The sequence below is a fragment of the Haliotis asinina genome, chromosome 6 (genome assembly GCF_037392515.1).
Source record: "Haliotis asinina isolate JCU_RB_2024 chromosome 6, JCU_Hal_asi_v2, whole genome shotgun sequence".
Lineage (NCBI taxonomy): Eukaryota > Metazoa > Mollusca > Gastropoda > Lepetellida > Haliotidae > Haliotis > Haliotis asinina.
Window position 1 is genome coordinate 12,345,698 of NC_090285.1, and position 25,698 is coordinate 12,371,395.

Here is a 25,698-nt window from a genome sequence, read left to right on the forward strand (position 1 = left end):
GGGGGTAGTGGGATAATGGTAGATTTGCACAAGTATCTAAGGTAAAAAATTATAATTTAAATGATAATTTCTCAAAAATAATACATAAGAGACTGGAGTCATGTCTGTTGGTCTAGACTCACCTCTCTGAAGGATAGAACTGTTACATCCACCGGCTTAGCATTCAGCATAGCCTTGGAGCAAGGATAGGATAGTGGTTAAAGCGTTCGCTCGTATGGCAATAGACCCGTGTCATATTCGTGGCATGGGCGCACTCACTCACTCACTCACTCACTCACTCATCCTACTCACCCGTCAAATACATTCACATTTGGTGACACAGCTGTACCACCAGTTACAGAGCTTGCCCTGTGGCAATTATGCTGGTCTCTGCATTTATGTCAACTGGCAAGCAAAGAAATGTAGCAATAAATCTTTTTTCTCAAATTCGGTTTTCAAGTATATGGTTTCTTCTTCGGCAGATCAGTCATTATGGTTGCACAATGTGCAGATGATACGATAACAACTGATAATTTCAAAGAAAACGGGATTATATTAACCGGAAACTAATTACCATTATATCATCATATTTAGCTCGAAATTCAGGCTGTTTTTTTTTTATTAAGCTTAAAACTGTATAATGAGTGTTACTAGGATCGATAACTGCATTTGAAAAGTATAATTACCATAATTACTTTAAACTATTCTTAATGCAAAACGTTCACAACAATGCGATGCCTGTCCTAGGCGCTTACTATCCAATAGAGTTGTACGTGGACTTGAACCTGTAGCAAAAGTGTGTTTTCTGCAGTTGGTATCATTGATTAATTGATAGTTATCATTGGGTCACAATGGTTAGAGGGTTTTTTTAGCGGCAGGCCTTTATGATAGCTCTCCAGTTACCTGCCCTTGGCAATCTATCGTTCACTTCCTGTTCTGACAAAGCAGTCACGCTGTTCTCGAAGATTCCCGACAGTGTGTCAGTATATTGACTGTATATAAAGGCTGGTTGTTGTGTTGATGGACACACGCGGGCTTACACTCTCAATTACTGGAATTGTGTGCCTCTGTCTGTCATCGACTGTCAACAACATCCAACCTACAACCCACATCCACGAGTGACTCGCCATGCCTGACTGCTCTGTGTAAACAAGCTTCATTTAAAATTTCTCCTCTCTCTGTAATACCAAGACACTGGTTAGTTAATATCTATTTGCTACCTATTACCTTAGAGGGGCGGTCGGGTACCCCAGTGGTTAAAGCGTTCGCTCGTCACGCTGAAGACCCCGGGTTCGATTCCCCCACATAGGTACAATTTGTGAAGCCCATTTTCTGGTGTCCCCCTCTGTGATATTGCTGGAATATTGTTAAAAGGCAGCGTAAAACTAAACTCACTTGCTCATTGCCTTAGACTTGTGATTCAATTGCATTGTAGTAGAAATCTCAATTGTTAGTCATCGTAACTTGCTCATTGTTTGCTCAATAGTCAATTTTCTCATAGTCAGCCCTGACCATGTTTAAAGCAACTTACATTCGCCCAGATCATGAATACGTACACCGAACATTAAGACAAACTTAAGTAATACAGTTCGCTCTATCCCCACGTGTTGTGTAATTAAGCACACTTTCGCCCAGAACTATCGTAGTTTAAGGACAGGGACCCGTCCATCTACCTTAAGACGCACGCTACAAAGAAAATAATTGACTTACGTATAAAGACGGTTTATGTTTGAGTTAAATATTTTCTGGGGACATCTTGTAACGTGAACGTCGCTGTTTAATTATCTAGCTTAGAAATGTCCATCGAAAACGTTAAACGTAATGTTTCCACTAGTGATCTTAGCAGACAGACGCAACTGCAAATCAAGAATAAATGTATGACGGAGTCATGTTATTATAGGCGACTGTACTAAACACTGACAGCTGACATGCACCGTGACGTCGGCTACCAACGTACGTTTGACTACGAGGCTGGAATGGCGCAGTGACGTCAATACAGAGTGACGTAAAGTCTTCATTCAGAGAGAAACAGGTAAAAATAATAATAAAATTAAAGATATAGTACTGTCGGGGCATTGATCCCAGGGTGAAACATTTTAGAACAACATTACACTGTCAACACTACTGACATTGTGACGTCATACGTCCAGCATCCGATGCCTGTCTCATCCCATTGTTCTACCAAAGTTGACACGTCTGATCTGACTCACTTGGGATGGAAGGTTGTGAATATGCGCATGTTTTAATATTCTGATTACCAATGCTACCACGCGTTGTGGCTCTGCTAATAACCCTCTGGTGAAAAGGCCTCAAACGACAGTCTAGCCTCTGCAATGAGAGGGTACCTGTTCGCCTCGGGTTATTTAGCCTGTATATAAACGCTGTTGTCGATAGCAACGTTGTTATGCACGTAATCCCCGACGACGCTTTGAAAGGAGATATACACCCTATGCATATAGAGTACATCTCTAAAACATGATGAACAATGGTAAGTGTTGACTAGTATTATTTCAATTATTTTACCTTTTTCTCTGTGAATGAAAACTATTTACTGCAATGTAATATTCAATGCTTAAAATACAAATACAATCGATAAAACTGATTCTATAATGATCAGAAATATCTGCTGAAATGAGTGTTCGATGTACATGTTTTATTAATCACTTTTTAACAGTAATAACAGTTGAGCGTGTCCTGCTCAAGTCACAAAATCATGAAAGGCCAAGCTGCGTGTCTTGAAATATCATTTTAACACTAGGAAACATGTTTATGAAACATTTACAAGTATCAATACCAGCGTCGAATACTTATAAAATTTATAAAACCACATTCAATGGATTATTGGAAATAATTACTTTTACATATTTACTCTTTTGATTTATTAGTGATAATAGTATTTCAGACTGATATAAATATATTTGCAGTGTAATCAAATTTAGAAAATTTCAAAAACAGTTTTATTGTTCACGGTGATTATGTTAGGAAATGTTTCTTTCCCGTGTCTTCCACTGTATTGATTCATCTCCCTTCTACCCGTTGTTAACGTACTGATGATATTTCAGCATATACATTTTCATGTGCACATTTCGTAACCTTGATTTAAACTATACGGTTCGTGTAACGTCTTTTCTAAAACAGAATAAAATTCAGATTCTTTATAAAAATATATTTACGAATTATGTTCTTCATCTCCAAGGATAGAACACAAATGTTATCGCGACATCTAAGAATAATATTAACTCTCTTCGTCAAAGCTTCTTGGATAAAGCCTGGCCTCTAACTCATTTAATGTTGGACATATGATTGGAAACAGACTGTGACATGTAGGCGGGATGGTTAAAGAACAATAAAGGAACGTTCTTTAAACATGAAAGCAAGAATACTTTAATAAAACGATCTACAGCCTTGAAGTGATTATTAACGCATTTACGGTATAACAAAACCTACTGTTGGACTTTATTTTACTGACAGCCAATCATGAAGTAGGTTTTTTTGGACCCCACGTATGCAAAACATTTAGGCTAAAGGCCGTATTGAAATGTAAATTTTCATATATGATTTTAAGTTTTTTATAAATGATCTAAACCCAACAAGTGTATTTTCAAATGAAATAATATCCATTTGTTCCGATTAAGACGGACACGTGTTGTTAAAAGTATAAAATATCTCTAAAGAACCCTAATTACGATTCTAAACATTTCTAACGACGATTCTAAGAACTCTAACTATACCTTACATACTAAGAAAAATGCTCTCCACTATATCGTTCTTTGCATACAAGGCATAACTTTAGTTTCTTTAATATATATGCCTTTTTTCAATTCAAAACATCTAAACTGAGCAAACGCGACCCTGTATTTTCAAAGAGTAATTGTTTAGTTGAGAAATGAAATGAGGTAGAGAACTGTCGGCTTAACACAAACTCAGTTACATTTTACCCGTTTCTTCGCAAAGTGATCTGAACTCTAACTCACCTTAACGCAGAATTACGACAATCATAGCTCTCAGGTCATAGTTCTCACATTCGTTTGTGAGTGCATGAGGTTTCACGCGAGGAGCGACACTAGGGATAGGCTTTACACTCTGTGACCATGTGGGGAATTAAACTCGGGTCTTCGGCTTGACGAGCCAATGCTTTAACCACTAGGCTACCCCACCGTCCCTCACACACATTCACATGTAATGAATAACCGTATAGGTCTTCAAGATTTATTGGAGAAGACAAAACAATTCATGGTTACAGTAAAGTAAGCTGTTGTTTGTCTTCAGACAAACTACAATGTGTTTTTATAGGGGATGTGTCAGCCTAACTCAGTAATGTGCTTGATCAGCGGTTTTGCAGCTATTCCCAGCCAGCACGGCAGACCATGCCTGCTCTGCCTGTGGTTAGTGACTGATACTGCGAAACAAAGAAGAAAATGATTAATGAAAATAGGTCTAAATAGGTATTTCCTGTTTGCGTAGTCAATGGATTGTTTGTATCAGGAGATGTTATGCTTCCCAAACGATTTCTTGGCCTTGGAGCCAAAGGGAACATGACGGCTGACAGTGAGTGAGTGATTTAACGCTGCTTTGAAAGCCATCTCGGTTATGTAACGACATGGCGTAACATGGCGTTACACATGTACACTACGGGTGGAATGAAAGGAAGAATCAAACTCGTGGATATTGGATTCAAACGGGAATGTAGCAAGCGTGAATGAGTTTAGTTTTACGCCGCTTTTAGCAATATTCCAGCAAAATCAAAGCAGGGGACACCCGAAATGGACTTCACACGTTGTACCCATGTGGGTCTACGGTGTGTCGAGCGAATGCTTTTGACATCTAGTCTACCCCACCACCCCGGGATGTAGGAAGAATAGACTGTACAAACTGAAATTTTGTACAGGCTGTACAGTCCCTGTGTAATTAATGTTTGATTCTTAAAAAAACAGTCATCATGGAATTAAACATGCAGTCAAAGTCGTGACCCTCTTGAACCAATGTTGCTGGAAATGAGGTTTGGTCGAAGCCTTGTCCACCTCTAAACGCTTAAACGGCCAATGAGCCATCGCCTCTCACTGCCGACAGCATGGCAATACAATCCTCTAAAGTAGCAATTATGTCTTACTGTTCCGGTCTTGCGCCATTATGTCGTGGAATCAACATCACGATCATCATGTCCAGCTGCAAGACGAGACATATTTATTTCGATTATGAATATCAATCGATGACTGTGATCAGGATGACCATATGGGCTCATTTTCTCGACCTTGAGAACAGGAAGTGTCTTCTTAAAATATGAAAGTGTGAGATCATATTAAGGTCAAGTAAAAACCCTCGGTGAAGGATGGTCACTTCAATGAGCTCGCGTGTCCTCACAGATGTACTCTATGGCTTATTGCTGCCCCAGACTGACATGAAGGATTTCCATGTGTACATCGAGTATTTTGCTGACTGTGGATCTGGTAGTGTAGGTGGCACCATACCTCGTTACTAGTATCACAAGCATCGCCAACGGTGCCTTGATGGACATACGGTATTGCAACAGACGTGCTGCCGGACTGTAAGAGACTCTTGACTTCCTTGACTTTCCTTTAAACGCTGAATAAGAGCATTTTGGACTTAAGTTATATTTAGCGATTGAGTTCATCATAATGCTTGAACATCGCAGGCCTTTCAAAGTATTGCAGGTCGAACATGCTTTATCGACTTCACGATCTTTCGTATGGTGCTGGCAAACCCAGTATCGTATCAACGCGAACTTGGGATTCGAACAACGACTAGACCGACAAGATATATGGAGATTTCCACTATATAGGTTAATTACATTTCAGAACGTAGGTGTACTGTTGGATGGGTTCTTTCAAATATCATTTCAAAACAGTGATTTATGGCTTGTCGCAACATTTTGCAGAATCAGAGATATAACATGTTATGCCATATTAATGGTGACATAAGGTATTTATGAAAAGGGCAAATCGCTGCCTTTGCATGTGTGTATGACGTGCTATCTGACATCCAGGATACGTTCTCCCTTTAGTAAGCACATGGTATCGTCACGAACTGGTATTATAAAATTCATATAGATGCTGATGGTACAATCGGAGGGATCTCTTTCACAGAAAATTCTTGCTAGTATGAAGGTGCTTTTTGTCTTTCTATTAAAGAAGTTATCTTTTGGAACTGAAAACACATGTGGCGACAGTCATAACTCTGATGTATATCATACTTAAAAAAAACAACGAAATATATAATTATTTGGTAATAAAACTTACTATATAGATGCACTATCTTCTCAATCCAAACATTTTAGCAAATTCTGTCTGTCATTTTTAAATGTATTAAGTGACTAATCTTCTAGCTACGTGTTTACTATTATTAACTTTCAAATCCATTAGTGTTTGTGTCAGTGACATGTATATATTTTTAAATCCAAAAGCCAAATCATTGTTCATGAAATATTCATCCGCCAAATTCATTTTGAAAATGTAATTTGCAAGTGCACAATTTCTTTTCACGACTGTCACCGTCGGAGACATATGGAATTATTTTCAACATTCATCAAAACCCTTCCTTGTTTTCTGGTGAAAAACAAGCTTTTCAGTCTCGACTGCGTTGCTTATAGGAAGCTGACAATCACTTGCCTTGATGTGAAACACATGAACGGAGGAAACCAAAACTCCCACCCAATATTGTCTCAGGTGATTGAAATTCGACACAAAATGGTAATTCGATTAAGTTAGCTGACGTTATTTTGGAATAAAGGAAATTACTTCTTGTAGTTAACGTGGTAAAGTCAACATCGTTAGATGTCTCCAGATACATGTTCAATATAAATCCAACGCTTAAACCATCGTTATATGAAGGACTGGAAAATTAGTTTAAATGACAGTACATGACATTGGCCAATTTTAGTTTTATTTGATAATATCACAGTTCATGTTTGAAAATTGACCTTTTTCAAATCAGTATTGGAGGAATAAATTAAATTAAAGTTCTGACATAAGGCCGCTATTAGACAAGATTTTTTTTATATGTTCCTCAAGCAATTACACCGAAAACCATTTCTGCCCCACACGTCTTCTTACGTTGAACAGTTCATTATCGGACATATCTCCACATATATGACAAGCTAATTGGCATATCTCAGTGAATGATGGCAGTATATAACTATTATAGTTATTTTAGTTTGGAAAGGCCACTAACCAATTCTTGAAGTCCTTCATGCCATGACTTTAGTGTCATTCTGAAGTAAATGTCTCAATTCCCCGGGTTACAAAACTAATTGCCAATTCAAAAATAATGTCGCCCATAAATGTATCTATTCTTAATAACTACATACGTCAAGGTGTTGCCACAAAAATGAACAGAGATGATCCTTTCCAAATATTGTGAAGTGTTTTAAACGCAATCCCCAGATACAAGCGTATTGGCCAGTCTCTGGAGTTCATGGGTGCACCGTCTGGCCCACCTCCCTAATACAGGCTTGCCGCTTTGCAACGTCGGAGAGTGATATTTATTCTCACGAATACCATCGCCTTTACAGATTGGTGGAGCCGCGGCCACCTTTCCCCTTCAAGAACGATGTAATAACGTACCATGCTATTTCTCAGTACAGTCGAGTAGCGGGCTTGCTAAGCCGATGAGATATAGTTTTCTGTCATATCCTTCAGTTGATGACGATCTGGTATGTCTTTAAGATCTCTGACGCTGCTACAAAACGCTTATGTGAAAACGTCACAATTTTGAAGGCGGTGCTGTAACCATATATACGGCCTTAAGCCTGCCACGCATTCAGTTGAGCTTTCAAGAAGAAAATGTAATACTTGGAAGGATTGTTAAAGTCGCGCTATTGAATACTTGGTTAATTCCTATCACCCGCGTTGGAGTGAGAAAGCGAGCGTTTGAAATGGTCGTAGGCATGCGGTTCCCACTGTCATTGACTCGAAAACATCAGGAGAGCTGATGGTAGGAACGGCAGGTGCTATATACAGTTGACAGCTTGGGGAGATGTCTCTGCCGAAAGTTAGGAAAGGTACGTCTCTACTTTGTCTCTAACTGAGATACTCTTATTACAAATCTTTATCGCCTCTCATGGCTGCGTTTGATTTTAAAGTGGATATTATCTATACGTTACTTGAACTGCATTAAATCTAAAAAATATATATTAAATAACAACGTACATTTTGATCTTGTGACTCTGAATCATGCTTAATTATGTATGAAAGGTGTACTTCTTTTAAGTGTAGTTCACTTCGGGTTTTATGTTTACATATATTTTTAAGATTTATGTTCTTGTACAAAAATGTAAATGGATTCTTTTGTTTTGTACAGATTCAAATTTCATGCTTTCAGTGATACAAGTTTTATACTTTCAAAAAATCTTTAAACGGATGCGTTTATGATATATGTCTTATTATATAAGCATAAATATTCTAAGACATTGTGTTAAGAGGTAAAGATGTCATGTCAACTGTTTAATATTTTCATCTGTATATTTTCATAATGACATTGCATGTGTCACCCATAACTCTTATAATGTGTCTTAGTAGAAACATCGATTGACCTTTTATGAAAAAAAACCTGTATTCAATATGTACCGAAGGGGGTTTTATGACATCTGTATTATCTTGACTAGACATGTTGTTTCAAAGGTATTTAGAAGTTGGAGGAATCAAACTAAAAGTGCTTAAAGTAAACCTGAAGAAGAGACTAGAATCTGTCTCGAAACGTTGTGACCTTGTATAATAAAGAAGTTGAACCATAAAACACTTTTAGTTTGACTAGACATGTACTAGATTAATCATACCTTAATCTAATCGCCATAAACTAATATCTTCATGTTGCTCTAGCAATTTCGCTCGAATTTGAAAATGTGTTTGTTTCAATAGATGATATTGCAGAGTATTGTATTTTTCCATGTCTTTCCTCAACTAAGTAAGCCGGAACATTGCTGAGTGCGGCGTAAAACTAAACTCATTCACTAGGTAAAGGGTGAGGCGTAGCCAAATGGTCCAGGTGTTCGCTCATCACGACTTAGATTACACTTACTTGATTACACTTACGCGAGACAGAGCGTAATTTCTATGCTGCACGTTAAGTCGTGTTTCATGACGCTACGCTGCTCAGATCTGGTTTCTGTGCTAGATTTGTCTAAACGAAGTTACAAGGGATATGTGTGTGTGTGGTAAGAACATGATATTCGCTTTCCTAATCAGATACAATTTCCTACATAGATGTTCATGCAAAATCTATTTACGATGAGTTTTACAGTCGTTAATTTGACGCCGGTACGTTGGACAATGTTTTAGCGGCTTAAACACATATGTCAATAACGTCATCACAATGACATTCATATGCCCTTGTGGATGTAATCAGACAAAATACGGTTCTCCCGACTTCAACTTTATCGTAACTTCTGATATGACTCGACCCATGAAGATCCGGGTTAGAATTGATTATCAGTAACCCATGCTTATCCTAAGAGGAGACGAACGGGATCGGGTGGTTGGGTTCGCTGACTTGGTTCACAAATGTCGGTTCCCAGTTGCGAATATCGATGCGCATGCTGTTGACCACTAGGCCGTCTGGTCCAGACTCGAATATTAACAGACCACCGCCATACAGTTGAATTGCTGCGTGCGACGTAAAACTGAACTCACTCACATCAGGAACATGCCATTGCTTCCAGGTTTGACCTAAATTGTCTCAAACTTGCTTTGGGTTTTCCTCCCATGTTAAGTTGACCGTGTCAGCTGAAATACTGTTCCAAACATATTTAAACTCACTCTTTCTAGTTACTAAGAAAATTCATGGATCCGCCTATGTAGAATATTACCGAGTGCGGCATAAAACTAAACTCACTCATCCATGTGAGCAAAAGTCACCTGATGCAGCTTACTTTGAAATCTGGAAAATCACCAGGTTCACCGAAATACACTCAGTTCCTCAAAGCTAGCACCAGGTCATGGAGCGAAAGAATACCATTCCTTGAAAATGAAAAAACAGCTTTGGCAATACTCTGAAGCTTTTATTAAAGTTTGTGAATATATTCTATTGACGATAAAAGAACAAATGGGTTATGTTTTGTTCAGTTTTCTTACCTAAATGCCCTTTCCATAAAACTATAAACCGACAGAGGAGAACACTAAAAGTATTAAACACAAAAAAAATACATAACGGGCGTACAAGGTTATTACTGAGGATGTGATAACGTCAGTAAATGTATCTATGTATAGATAACGAACACACTTCAGCGTAAAACTAGACTCACTCACTCACGCATGTACATTGCTTTGTGACTAAGCTTCATTTAAACAATTTTTTTTCAATTTGTGCGTTAAACCCATGACAAGTTCACGCACTCACTCTAGACAGTTCAAAATACATTTCATAAGATCTATATCTATTTTGGCACACGCTTCATCCTCGTTCATGACAATTTTGTAAGAATAGGTGGGCCGTGTTGGTACCAATAGGTGTCATCGATTTTTGCCCATATATAACTGACAAGGGTTGTTACAGCTACAACTAGAGACCTCCTTCATTCCAAATCTTTTTTGCTATTTGTTGAAAATATTTGTAATCCACAGCATGTGAGAGCTGGTAACAGCCTCGGGCTAGTTTGCATGTCAGAAGGAAAAGATCAGTGTTTTCCCTCATTTCACACAATATTGTATCTTTAATAATGAAGGAGACACGAAATGTGGTCCTTAGACACATCCTTTGTCTTAAACGATAATCCCTTCACAGCATAAGATATGCTAAGATTCAGGACTTAGATTTTCGAAGCTCTCTTAGCGATAACATAGTTGTAACTGCCATACATTTAACATTAACTTACGACTATCTTAGCGCTAAGGGAGCGCCCAGGGCCTAGATTTTCGAAGCTCTCTTAGCTATAACATAGTTGTAACTGCTATACATTAACATTAACTTACGACTATCTTAGCGCTAAGGGAGAGCTTCGAAAATTAAGGCCCAGGCTAGCTATTCTCGAAACATTTGTAGCCCTACGACCTTCTTAAACCCATTCTTACCACACTGACTACGATCAAAGTCAAGAATTCTTAGGGCTACGAAGGTTTCGAGAATAAGGGTCCAGGATCTTACATTACGTAATTTGGGGGTTAGAGGTTTTGATGAACAAGTGTGTTGAAAATAATAAGACCACACATGTGTGACAACCCGTGTTGTTTTTGTACGGCTAGGACAAGATGCATTTTATCATGGAATGTCAATCTTTTGAGCGTGATCAAACGTGTACAACACACGGCTTTGTGACCCTGGAAGGTCCGGGTTAGAACTGGGACCGGGTGGCCAGGTTGGTTGCGTTGGTAAACACATGTCATCGTATCCCAATTCCGTAGAAATATGCTCATGCTGTTGACCACTGGATTGTCTGGTCCAGGGTCGATTATTTACAGACCGCCTCCATATTGCTGGAATATTGCTGAGTGCGGCGTTAAACAACAAACCAACCAACCAAAGCAACTTTGTATAACCCTCCCACTTTGGTGAATTTCCATCACCAGCCGATTCCGGCCTCCAAAAAACCCGACCCTTAACGTTTTATGTTTTAGCATCATCACGTGACACTTGGTTTCACTAAAGTTCATATTATCTATTACATAATTACATTTGAGCTTTCTTCATTCTGTTGTCACGCCTGGAACATATCCAACTAGTCCGTGTTCGATTCCCAACTTTGGTGTAATGTTTGAAACCGAATTTGTGATGTACCGTGATAAAACATAATCTTGCTTAATTCGATGTAAATCAAAATTCCCTGTTAACTCGTCTACAACTGGTCTCGAATGCGTGCTCATGACAAATGAGCTAAATGTTAGAACAAAGTAACTTGTATGTCTTCACTTTTTCTAGTCTCAGACTATCGGACAAGTGGACGTGTGTATCCTTTTGACACTGTTAAACTTACTCACACACAGATTCTGGTATTTCTGTTTCGTTTCGTTTCAGTTGCCTTTGGGCTAAAAAGCCTCCATTCCACAATTTGTATTTCAAGTATTACAGTCCTGGCTTTAATATGTGTCGCCAAAATTTCACCAGCCTTTGCGGAGGATGACATGATGGTGCGTGCATTTGCCGAAAGGTGAGTTACTGTTTGCTCGAAAAGTTTGCACATAGTTAAAACGAACTCGGAATGATTGCTTTCCTCACAAGTGCTACTGATGGATAAGTTCTTGTTTAATGTGTGTGTAGCAGATTATATTTGACAAAGGTTTATGTTCAAATAGATTGAAATATGATTATCAATCTGATTTCCCCCGAGCAGTTGTTTTATTATCCTGTCAGCCTTAAAGGCAATTGTAACCGATGTGACAGCTGATGGGGATAGTAATTACAAAGATGGCGTCTACCATCACATGAATCAATCACACCATACATTTTGTAATTGGCAAGTACTTCTCGCGATGAATATTCCTGATTTCATTATTATAAAAATTTCATGTCATACTTTTTGGGCCGAAAGACGAATAGTTTTGTTACCACACACCAAATTAGCGCGTGAATTGCCATGTATCGTCATAAAAAAGGCAAGTGATGGAAGATTTAGTTTGAAATTGTATCACGGAAAAGACCTTGACTTGTGTTGCTGGGTGTAGCATAAAAACATAAACTATCTCTGTTGATGTGTAAACAAAATCTCGTGATATAAATTTACATTATGATGCAGATAAAGCACCCTTTAACAAGGCCCTATGTACAACGGCAACGTAGATTGTGATAGTAAGGCCAATAGCCAAAGTTCACTGTGTAAAATTAGCATGTTTGATTTAAATAATGTAAACCTAACTTACAAACAAAACGAAGAAACGCACAAATGCTTTGCAACAGCAGTTAAACACAACGCAGCAACACAGAATGCAGTACAACAGAGCATAGCAACGTAAAAGGCTGTGCAACAGAACATAGCAACACAAACATGCAATACAACAGAACATAGCAATGTAAAAGGCAGTACAACAGAACATACACAAAATACAGCATAACAGAGCATAGTAACACAAAATGCAGAACAACAGAACACAGCTACACAAAATGCAGTTCAACAGGACATAGCTGCACAAAATGCAGTACAACAGGACATAGTAACGCAAAAGACAATACAACAGAACATAGCTACATGAAATGCATACCACCCATCTACAACAGCATATCACTGCATGTCTTACAACGAGGTATCGGTGTTAAGAGAAGTACAACCCAAGAACATCCGGGTTAGCATTGATCTTCAATAACCCATGCTTGTCATAAGAGGCGACTAACGGGATCGGGTGGTCAGACTCGCTAGCTTGGTTGACACATGTCAGATCAATGCTCATGCTGCTGATCACTGCATTGTCTGGTCCAGACTCGATTCTTTACAGACCTCAGTCATATCGCTGGAATATTGCTGAATGAGGCGTAAATCTAAACTCACTCACTCACTAAGAGGCGTACACGAATATCAAGATGGCGTGTTAATGATAGGAATGTACAACTTGATGCTAAAAAATTCCATTTTACATACATTCTTTTAAATATTTATCAAATCTCAGTACGTTTTATTATGAGAATGTACTACTTGATGCCAAAGTTCTTTGTGCATATATTTTCTAAATTTTAATTAATATTAGCTTTTGTTACTGTTTTGTGACAGTTGGCTTGGAGTTTGGCATGTTTTGGAGTGGCTTTCTATGGTAATTAATATAAAGGCCGTCCTCCACATTCCCCCGAGACTTCTGTGCAGCTTAACACGTACTCAGATCTAGTTTCATGGGTTATGAATACACAGTATTGTTTATATACTTGCATGTGCCTCTGCTCTGCACAATGGCCAAGAGACGCAACTGTCAAACTAGCTTTAGAGAATTGCCACACATTCAACGCATCGTAATAACCAACATTCCTGGAATGGTTTGTCTTCCATTTTTGCAAGGTTCTTGTGAACAAAGAATGAATTGAATGTTAATTATGTTTTTGTAAATATCTTGTTATGTTGTTTTCTATTGCTGCAAGGGTCAGTGGGTTAGCCAAGTCTTTAAAGTGTTCGTCTTCATGCACAAGAACCGGGCTCGATTAACGTACAGTGAACACTGAATACTGATATAAGGGGCGTAAACTCACTCACTCGGACACTCACTCACACACTCACATACTCACGTATTCACTCACTCACTCCTTGAGGAACAGGCTCGATTCCCCGCGTGGGTACAATGTTTTAAACCCATCTTTGTCCTTTTATGGTGCTATATAGATGTTTGTAAAGTCGGGCTTAATCCATACTCAATTACTTACTCATTCTATTTAGAATTCACTTTCAGAATTGGGCTGAGCGGCTACTGTTTAACGCTACGGTAAAAACTATTCCTGCTAAATCACGCTCAACAACAACCTGTGGCCGACACGCCTAGCAAACCAGTGACTGAACGCATGAAACAATCAGCCAATATCAGGACCAGTCGCCCCACAATACCATCAGTTCATATGACTAGCGAGTGCTACTTGGCGTCTATCATCAGCCGTAACCCCTCGATGACGCGTCTCGAGAATAATTCAGAAACAGTTAGAGTCCGTCCAACCCTCTGGGATTATCATCATCAGATACATTCTAGCAGCAGTGTAAAGACAGATATAAAACTCCCTCGGGGGGCCAAGACCTTTTAAAATGATATAAACCACAAGTCTGATGTTATCACAGTCCTAATATTATTACTGTCCGCAACGTTTACCAGGTCGGTCATTGTAGTGTATTGTAAATTCGGTTTATAGTACAGCACTGGGGTACATCATGTTTGATGTCCCACATGGGGGAACCGTGTGAAGGTCAACAATGAGGATACCAAAGTCCCTACCCTCTCCATTCAGTCCCGACATTCAGTGAATTGCTCCAACTTAAATGCCTCAAAGGCAATGATAAAAACGCAATTTGATTTTAATCATTGATAAAATATATATTAAATAAATTATATAAAAGAACATTTTTCTTACAACATTTTAAATGTTGAATAAAACAACGATTTTATTCGCAACCCTCATAAGAAAGTCCCGAATACTCTCTAAAGGAAAGGACAGCCTCATGGAATCAAGCAATGGTGCCATTGCTGAAATATTGCTAAAAGGGTGCTCGCGCGTTTAGTTTTTGTTTTTTTTTTTGTTTTTTGGGGTTTTCTTTGTTTTTGTTTTTTCTTTGGAGGGTTTTTTTGTGGGGTTTTGGGGGTTTTTTTGTTTTGTTTTTTGTTGTTCTTGTTTTTTGTTTTGTTTGGGTTTTTTTTTTGTCCTTATAGTTTTCTTCTCCTTTCTATGAGACGCATTGGTGATGCTTTCAGGGGATCCGAGGATCGCTTGGTTGAATCTAATTGTAGTTTCCATGACTGCTGAATATTTGATATAATTCATTTCAAACTAATCTCAGTAACTGAAGATGGAACTATCTATATGAAACCAACATTTAAAAGATGTTAAAGAAATGAGTAAAAGCGCTTTGAGCATATCCAACTGACGTGCTATATAAATTGTCTATATTTGTTTATGTGTAATATAAGATTTATTCAAATTGTTAGTTCACGCCGGCTATAAACTCGTTTCGTTTGGAAACTGGCTAACTTAGTGCACATTGTCAATCAATCGATCGATCGATCGATCAGTCAAGCAAGCAAGCAAGCATACCGATCTGTCTAATTCAGAGTAGCACTTTTGCAGATTTGTACTTATGATATACTCACGTGATATAATGACAAATTGATCCATTAAACATATGCGATCGCCTTTTCTCTCATTCACTCACCCACGCGCAGACCCACTCACCCACTCACTCATTCCTTCATCATTTATTCACTCTCACGCGCAGCCCCACCACTCACTCATGCACGCAAGCACGCTTTCACTCACCTACGCAAGCATGCACGCTCGCACGCACGCACCCATTTCCTATAGCGGGAACAAGAAACAAACCACCATACCAATCAGTCGACCAATCAGTCTACCAATCAATCGATCAATCAGTCGATAAGGCAATCGACCAGTCAATCGGCTAAACAATAGACCTATCAACAGACCAATCATTCGACCAAACAATAGACCAATCAACAGACCAGTCAAGCGATCAACCAATCCATCGATCAATTGACCTATCAATCGACCAGTCAATCGACCAGTCAATCGATCAATCAGTCGACCAATCAGTCACCCAGCTTGGTTGCACATGTGGTCAAACATGCAGGTCAAATCACTGTCATGTACATATTGAAGCTAGTCAACTGAGCATTGCGTGAGACTGTCTGTTGACCCGTCCCTTGTTAGCCAGATGTTGGACAGTGAGAGAAAGAAACACGCTGCGCGTGTCAAGAGTGGGAACACTCACAGTGATCTTAAGCACTGGTCATGTCTCAGCAAATACTCACACCCTCGACGTATAAGCGAGAAGTGTGACTAGGAGATTACCGTGTGCCCACGACCGCCAGCCATTGACACCATATGAATTCCTCCAACGGAAGACACCGGCTGTGACACTGTCAGACTATTTCAACATGCTTTCGAATTATCAGAAAATCTGCTTACTCTTACAGTTGTCAATATTTCCACTTTCCCTTGAGCTTATATGTGGACTATTTCAGAAGACGATAAGAAAATATCTATATGTACTTTACAAGAACACAGCCGTTATTTTTAGAAGTAATATGATTCACCGCGGATTTCTTTCCTTACAAATTGACATCACAAATTAAGAAATATATGCCTATAATCAAAACTTTCTTGATATATGATTGGGTTAATCTGTCAAGGAATGGCGTGTCCGGGTTTTATGTCTTGGTCAAGCTTAAACTGCGTTAAGCAGACGAGAGATGAGATTTAACTGGGACATCAAAATTGTGGTTGTTGGTTTGGGGTGTTTTGTTTTTTGGGGGTTTTTTTTGTTTTGTTTTGTTTTGTTTTGTTTTTTGTTTTTGTGGGTTTTTTGTTTGTTTTTGTTGTTGTTGTTTTTTTGTTGTTGATTGTTTGGTTGTTTAATTTAGTGGAGTTTTATCTTGGGGAGAGGTGTTGTGTTTTGTGTCTGGATAGCATTTAGACTTTTCTTCATTTTTATATTATTTATTACCATATTATCTTGTACTTATTTATGTTTTATATTTCAGTTTCATTTAATTAAAATTATCTCTTTTTTAAATTTTTTTTTGGGGGAAGCGGGAGATGGCGGCTGTTGATCAAGAGAGATAACATCTTGCAGGTTCAATTGGATACACTTCTCAGATCCTTTATACTCCGAGACGACAGCCTTGATATTGTTTTTCAAGATAGTATACTCACATCCATTCAGTCCGTGAAGATCCGGGATGGATTTGGTTTTCGGCAACCCATGCTTGTCGTAATTGACGAATGATGGGACCGGGTGGTCAGAATCGCTGACTTGGTTCACACATGTCATCGTATGCCAGTTGCGTAGATCTGCAGATTGTTGGGTCCAGAGTCGACAGTGTAGGTGAAAAGTTGCTGAGCGCGGCTTTCAACAACAAACGAACACAATCATTCAGGCCACACTTAGCATACACGAAATTATTGTGTCTAATCATGTACGCAGTCATTCAGCCTAAATATACACACAATTTTTCGGGCCACAGTTAGCACGCACACATTCATTCAGACTATATATACACACACAATCATTCAGCCTTAATATGCGCACACAAGGTCACACACAACGGGACTGTTTCTTCAGTCCCAACGAGTGCCGGTTTAGATAGCTTTCACTGTATTTTAATTGCTTAGTGCTCCATAATTTACTGAAACCTACTTCGTCATTAACGAGCAAACCTTTGTATCCACACATTACATGTGGTTCGTAATATGAATCAAAGAAACGTAAAATGACAATCACTCTCTTGGCGTCACCGTCACGCTTCCGGGTGGCATCTCACGTGGAGGGAAAGAGAAAACAAAAGCTCAACAAATATTGTCTCGTTTTTCGAGACTGCGACAATTGATTATTACAGTGATTTTATAGATTATTTATCAGTCTAGAATAAACCCTACCACATTTGTCGTTACGGTGATCGTCTATAGGATATATTTCAACTGATCAAAGATCATAATTCATATTGTTAGCTTCTATTGCTCTGCTCGATAGTGTTGTTATTACACACGTGGAATCGCCATGGTAATATGTTTTTACCTTGACCCAAATATTTCATTCTACAAGAAACGGGCCGCGTTTTTGTTTCCAAGAGTAGGTGAAAGAACCTGAGAAAATATTTATCTGCTTATCAGTTTACAAAATGATGATATCTTGCTTCCCAAATTCCTTTCCGCGATGTGATAACAGCGTGATGTTATAACACAAGGCTTCTGTTCTCTGAGAGAGCCAATGACGTCACGTTCAGATAGCAGGTTCATAAAGGTGACATGTGTTCAAGGTTAAGTGTACCGCCAACAAGAAACAATAGGGCTCTGGCCAATGTTTGCTAAACTGGAGCGCACTTAGAATTATATACATGAACCGCTCTGTCTTCGTGTATTTCGTCGAAGAAGTAAATTTCCGCATACTTTCGTCATGGGATCCCCTCCCTGGTATGCTAAACTGCTACTGCTAAACGTTTTCACTCATTCAGTCACTTACTTCATCACTTACTAACTTCATCGCGCACTTCATCTTTCATTCGCTCCCTTCATCACTCACCGTGTAAATGAATCACTTCATCATTCACTCGTTCACTCATTTCCTTCATCACGCTTTTCATCATTTACTCACTAACTCACTTCATCACTCATTGAGTCGCTTAATCACTCACTAACTCACTTCACATCACGCACTTAATCATTCATTCGTTCACCTTCATCACTCACTCGTTCACACATTTCCCTTCATCACGCTTTTCACCATTCTCTCACTAACTCACCTCATCACTCATTCACTTTGCTCACTGCATCAATTCTTATACTGTAACATGTGACCTGGTATAGGAAAAAAATCGTCCTCTCCACATACACTTGCTGAAATGTCGCTGAAGCAAGATAAACTTCACCTACTCACATGTTCAGATCACATGCACGTCTTGTGAAAGTATCGTGAGATTCGTTTAACACTTTATTCCTTTAACACTTAATCCTTCACATTCACTAATACAACCCACAATCGTGTCTATTTTTAACACCTTTAAATATTTACATAAACAACCTGCATTTAAGTCCATCTAATACAGCTTGTTATTTACAGATTACAGGCAAGCTCAAAGGAGGGTGGCTGAATCTAACGGATGACCTTGGCCTAATCTTTTTGATAAATCCGAAACTATTTTTTGTCAATACACTTTGTATTGTTTCTCCGAACCTGGCAAATGACATTATCTGTGAAAATGACATTATCTGTTAAAGATGTATTGATTTGAGCCTTCGGGAAGACATAATTTTCCCTTTTTTCCCATTCATCTTTCCTATCGTGAATAAAACAGTGAAAATATACCCATAGAAACTAATAAAGTACAAATGTTCCTACATTCTTTTCAAGGGGAAGCCGTGTACTTTCCCTTATTCGTTTCCATGAGTGTACAATAGCCAGATTTGGGTTAGATGTGGTAGAGTGTAAGATAATATGCATATAATTCTTGTTAACTTGAAATTAGTCTGTTATCAATGGTGTCCAGGTGTTCGAATATCTGTACCCACCTCATAAGCATACTGTTACAACATGTCTGTACATCTGTTCCAGATTCCGTAGCTTATCAGGGGAAGAACTATACGACCTCTGGCACACCGACTGTCACCGACGTTGTCGGGCCCAGCTGATAGAGCATATTAACCTCGCTTGCAGCTACGACCCCTACAAAATAATCTCAAAGCGTTCTGTGAACAGCACGGTAGTGAGGAGGCACGTCAGTGACCCTGATGGCGACAGTAAGTGGCATGTTTCTGTAACCAGATCATCTGTAAGAATGTCGAAAGAGGACAAAATCTGTCCCTCTGAACAGTGCTGCAGGGGAAGGCCACGTCGTCCAGTATGCAAACACGTGGCCAGGCTCTGTTCATAGCGAAAACGATATACTCCAATAAAATGATTCGATACCCTTAAATACACCCTGGACATCCTCCAATGCAACACACATTGACGCCCTCCATTACGTTGACATTATCGAATACAACACATTGCTATCTCCAATACATCACGTTGACATCCTCCAATACAACATGTTGATATCCACTAATACGTCATATTGACGCCTCAAAACCATCACGTTGACATCCTCCAATACAACATGTTGATATCCACTAATACGTCATATTGACGCCTCAAAACCATCACGTTGACATCCTCCAATACAACATGTTGATATCCACTAATACGTCATATTGACGCCTCAAAACCATCATGATGACACCCTCTAATACAACACATTGATATTCCCTAATACATCACACTGACACCCTCTAATACAACACATTGATATTCCCTAATACATCACACTGACGCTCTCCAATACAACACATTGCTATCTCCAATACATCACGTTGACATCCTCCAATATAACATGTTGATATCCACTAATACGTCATATTGACGCCTCAAAACCATCATTATGACACCCTCTAATACAACACATTGATATTCCCTAATACATCACACTGACGCTCTCCAATACAACACATTGACACCTCAAATATATCACGTTGATATCCTCCAATACACCACATATAGATATCCTCCAATTCAACACATTAACACCTCCACTACATCACATTGACGCCTCCAATACAAAACATTGCCACCTTCCAATACAAAACATTGACACCTTCCAATGCAAAACATTGACACCTTCTAATACAGCTCAGCTACACTTTTCGATACAACATGAATACATCCACCTCTACCGGTAGGCCTAACGATACATTACAGCCTTGCCTGCTAACAGAATAACAGAATAACAGAACTCAGATACAGACTCGGATTCAGTATGATTGCACCTGACAAAACAATACCCACCACCCTCACCCACACCCTCACACAACTCACTTTCTCTGTTATTTTAGCTGGAGTGTCCCTGACAAAGGGGACACGACAACCAGAGAACAAGAGAAATTTTACCTCTAATATGTTACATCACGTTGGCGATATTATATATCAGTCATGACTCAAAGAAAACTTCTTCGAGTTTCTATTATTTTCATCTTATGTTTTTAACGAAAACCTTTGAAACTTCAAAACTAACGCACACAACGTCAGATGATGCAAAATTTGAAACATGACAGGGGAGGAAGTTTATTATTACGTCTTTATTTGACCGGTATACCTTGACACAAAACTACCCAGGAACCGACAACTCTTAGACAGCGTTGCAGCAGTGAGTGATCGCTGAAAGACCGGCATACAGTTTTATTCGTATATGTGCCTAATGACTAACAGAGCATTTGGCAAAGACTTTTGAACATATACAATACTTGAATACAGGACACGTTCCATGGAGTGTAACTTCTTCTTTCATTCTGTACACGTTTCAGTCCTGTATTCATGTTCGTCCAACTTCTAAACCCCTTTCATAGCTTATGTACAACCCTTCTTTTAAGTTACACTTACATTCGGAACATACTTTGTATACTTTCATTTGTCCCTCCGTTTATGTCAAGAGAAAGATGATCAACAAATATACAAACAATACACGCTAAGGTAGTCAGATTCCTTACTTATCACCTACATTTCTATGTCAGCTTGGCGTAAAGCCCGACTAGCACGTGGCAGGTTCATAAAACATTTGAGACTGGTAGCTGAAGTGTACTGATACTAGTCTTTTAAATCCCCGGAGACTTAACATGCTCAGCAATATAAGATTTTCAATATATTTGCATATTTGACGTCTTCTTGGCATCTCCCTTCGATATGTAACAACGTGGAGAGTTTTTGTTGAGATGCACTGTCATCTGACACGTTGAATGCCATCAATACACTAATGCAAGGTCGTGGCAACTACATATTGCTGACCTTTGTTTGGGAAAAGTCGGAGTAAGTTCATTTGCATGTGTCTATATACACACATGTGTATCTAATAGTTGTCTCCTTTCTGACTCTTTCGAACGTCATGGTCGAGTCAAGAACATGCAGACGTATAGAAGCGCTTAAGAGAACGAACTTCAATGCTGATTTTAAGGAATTCATGGAAATGGTCGCCTGAATTAAGATGTAGTCATACGTTTCTTTTTGAGAACGAAACATCACGGGATTCGAAAATATTATTACATGAAAAGAAATGAAATATTAAATGTACCCTGTGTGCTGGGCAGTCACAGAAATCGAACTAATATGCGAAACATCACAGAAATAGAACTAACATAGGAAACATCAAATAAACTGTACTAATGTACGAAACATTAAGGAAATCGAACTGGCATAGGAAACATCAAAGAAACTTAACTAACACAGGGAACATCATGGTAATCGAACTAACACAGGACACATCATGGAAATCGAACTAACACAGGAAACATCACGGAAACTCTACTGACATGGGAAACATCAAGAAAACTGAAGTAATACGCAAAATGTCACACTAATTAAACTCAAACATGAAACATCACGGAAACTGATCTCACATAGTAAACATCAAGGAAATTGAACTAACTTCGCGTAGGACACGTCACGGAAATCGAACTAATTCATATAAGAAATATTTGGAAATTGAATCAATGTGCAATACACTAAGAGCATTACAAACAAATTCTAACATCGCAAAAACTGAACGACTGCTAGTTCTCTAAACAGCAGGGAAATAAGACGTACAACGAAACATCGCGCAAACAACGCTCTATTACGAAACATCACGAAAAGGAATACAGACACAGAAAAAAAACTATAAAACATAGCATACAGCACGGAAATAACATGATGTATCGTCTTTAACTACTCCTCTTCAAGGTAATATAGTCATTGACGTCGTCTGACAAGGTCGACGGTGATGCTGGCAGAAGAAGATATTGAAATGAATCAGATTCAGTCTCGACATGTTCAAGTTAGTTATGGCAAACTTATAGGTATATCGTGTCTCTTTCCATTCATTAATCTTAAAGTTGATGTCATATTTTCCCAATTTGAAATTAATGAGCGTGAGTTTTGTTACGCCGCGTTCAGCAATATTTCAGCAATACCACGGTGTATCATACAAATTGGCTTCACACATTGTGTCCAGTTGGGGAATCGAACTCGGTTCATGGACGTGACGAGTGAACGCATTAACTACAACGCGCCTATAAAATCAATGTGTTTACTGCATCCAAATTTTAATTACTACTCAGATATGTTAACAAGGAAACGTATTTGACGTTGTTTGAAACTTGATACCTGTGACTATGCCTTAAACTACCAGTGTGCACTCTCAGTAGCGTGGGTTGTATCCAATATCTGTTAACTACGCTACGGATTTAGCGGGTATTTGTAAAGGTTAATCCAACTATGAATACGATAATGGGTGCGGATGGCAAATATCCGTGATGACTCGACAGTGTAGTATTGCCAATTTACAACACACACATATCTTCATAAAATGGCATCATATTGAAAATCGTGATAGTTGTAATTCATCATGTCCGTTTTAAGGTATCGGTGCTTTTGTTGTGTCATGTTTCTAATTAGGGAAATGATATTCAGAGATTTTGCAGTGACTGCGTTTAGTTTTACGCCGCTTTCAACGACATCACATCATATTCCAACAACATCACGGCGGGAGACACTAAATATGGGCTTCACACATTGTACCTATGTGGAGACTCGAACCGGGGTGACGAGCGAACGTTCTAACCACTAGGCTACCCCTACCGTCTATTTCCGATGGGTTTGATAGTCGTTAATCTGACACCGGTACGTTGGACAATGTTTTAGTGGCTTAAACACATGTCAATAACCTTCATCGCGATGACATTCAGTCGCACTTTTGGATGTAATCATACAGACAAAATACGGTTCATGATCCTCTTGATTCCACCTTTATCAGAACTTCTGATATGACCCGTAAATATCGGGGCTAGAACTGGGGCTAGATTTTCGAAGCTCTCTTTGCGTTAAGATAGTCGTAAGTTAATGATAATGAATGGCAATGGACCCCGTTTCACAAAACTCTCGTAAGCATAAGGTCTCGTAACTTTTCTCGTAGCATTTCCACCTCCTATGTTACAGTATGCCAGGTACAAATGCTACGAGAAAAGTTACGATACCTTAGGCTTACGAGAGTTTTGTGAAACGGGGCCATGATCTTCAATAACCTATGTTTATCGTAAAAGGTGACGAACGGGATCGGATGGTCAGGGTCTAGTTTATCGAAGCTCTCTTAGCGCTAAGATAGTCGTGTCATACATTAACATTAACTTACGATTTTCTTAGCTTTAAGAGGCTTCGAAAACCTAGTCCCAGGTTCTCTGACGTGGTCGACACATGTCGTCATATCCTAATTGCGTAGATCGTTGCTGATGTCGTTGATCACCAAAGAATGCCATATAGCCGGAATATTTCTGTTTGCGGTTGAAACTAAACTCGCTCAATCGATATAGATCTATACTACAAAGCTATCTGCAAATGCGTATTGTTCTGAATAGGTTCATTTTTTTGTGTGACTGCTTCGGATATATCGTATATTTTATTTAAAATGTACTTTAAGGTGGTTTTGTTGCATTTCAGGCGAGAAGAAAGCGTCCATTTTTATTACCCGCCATGCCTCTGCTGCGTTTTTGGCAACTGGACATAAGACAAAGACTGTTGGTCACAAAATTGTAAAACGGGGAATTATGGAGGAGTGTTGTTACATGAAAGCCTGCTCGTGGGAGGAGTACGGAGAATTTTGCCACACCCATAACCGACAAACAACGGACCGCGTGACAAGATGTAACAAATAAGCCATCTGAAGTTCGTCTGGATGAACGTTCAACAGTCTTGCTGAAAGTAGTATCAACCGTTTAATCCTTCTGTGATTTGTGTTACTTTATGTGACCAGCTGACCTCGAACCGATGATATTGGATTGTGTAGCTCGTGGTCATCTTGTAAAGACAAAATGAAATCTCGGACGCATCCCAACAGTTTGTTGTTGCAAATACAGTGAAACATTGGTGCCGCCATTTTGTTTATTTCATCATGTACTCTGTACAACTACCAATATCAAGTGACAGAAATGAATATTGACCATAACGCTTGAAGATAAACTTATTTTTGTGTTGGCAATCTTTTACTTTGGTAAAAAAAATATGTGAAAATGACTTATTTATTTATAATCTGTACGTGTTTCGTTTCACAAGATCTTCTGTCAAAACTGTACATTTTGGGTGTATTTTATCTATACTTGTGTTGTGAATATTTCAGACCGTTAACTACGTACCATGTGTTCACTTTGTGTTCATCTGTTCCATGTTTCATTAACACAAGCACTGGGCCATGTGAACTGCTTTTCTACCGAGATGTGCACTGGACCAAGAAGCATCAAAGATATAGAGGGCGAATGCATGTCGTTTGACGTCATTGTAATCAACATTCACACTGCAGCAAACTAATGGTTGATAGCGTGAGCGACGATTGGTTTGGATGACAAAATATCAACAAGAGCATCCCATAACTACCAATGTCAATGGTGAACATACCCAAATCATACAATGTAACCAGCCAAACTGGCCTCTTACAAGAGTCCTAGAGAATCCTAAACTGAAGTTAAAAAGAAAGTTTACACGTGAAAAATGACTCCAAACATAAAAATCTAAACATAACCAAACCGATACCA

At 38.9% G+C, this 25,698-nt stretch overlaps 1 protein-coding gene across 2 annotated transcripts; it reads left to right on the plus strand.

Moving 5' to 3' along the window:
- Positions 1–2,388: 2,388 nt before the first annotated feature.
- Positions 2,389–25,301, plus strand: LOC137287346 (probable insulin-like peptide 7). Of its 2 annotated transcripts, none has more exons than XM_067819600.1 (4): positions 2,389–2,467; positions 11,941–12,073; positions 19,667–19,851; positions 24,611–25,301. In XM_067819600.1, exons 1-4 carry the CDS (start codon positions 2,455–2,457, stop codon positions 24,823–24,825), a joined length of 546 nt encoding a protein of 181 aa, XP_067675701.1. In that variant the 5' UTR covers positions 2,389–2,454; the 3' UTR covers positions 24,826–25,301. The 2 variants fall into 2 exon arrangements, with proteins under 2 accessions (XP_067675701.1, XP_067675700.1); XM_067819599.1 differs by lacking the exon at positions 2,389–2,467 and adding an exon at positions 7,578–7,996.
- The last annotated feature ends 397 nt before the right edge of the window (positions 25,302–25,698 follow it).

Excerpts from the sequence above, each read along its gene's own strand:
- LOC137287346 (XM_067819599.1), top strand. The coding sequence starts at position 7,972 with ATGTCTCTGCCGAAAGTTAGGAAAG. Across the intron at positions 7,997-11,940 it reads TCTGCCGAAAGTTAGGAAAG|TTGCCTTTGGGCTAAAAAGC; the intron begins GTACGTCTCTAC and ends GTTTCGTTTCAG. Across the intron at positions 19,852-24,610 it reads CAGTGACCCTGATGGCGACA|GCGAGAAGAAAGCGTCCATT; the intron begins GTAAGTGGCATG and ends GTTGCATTTCAG.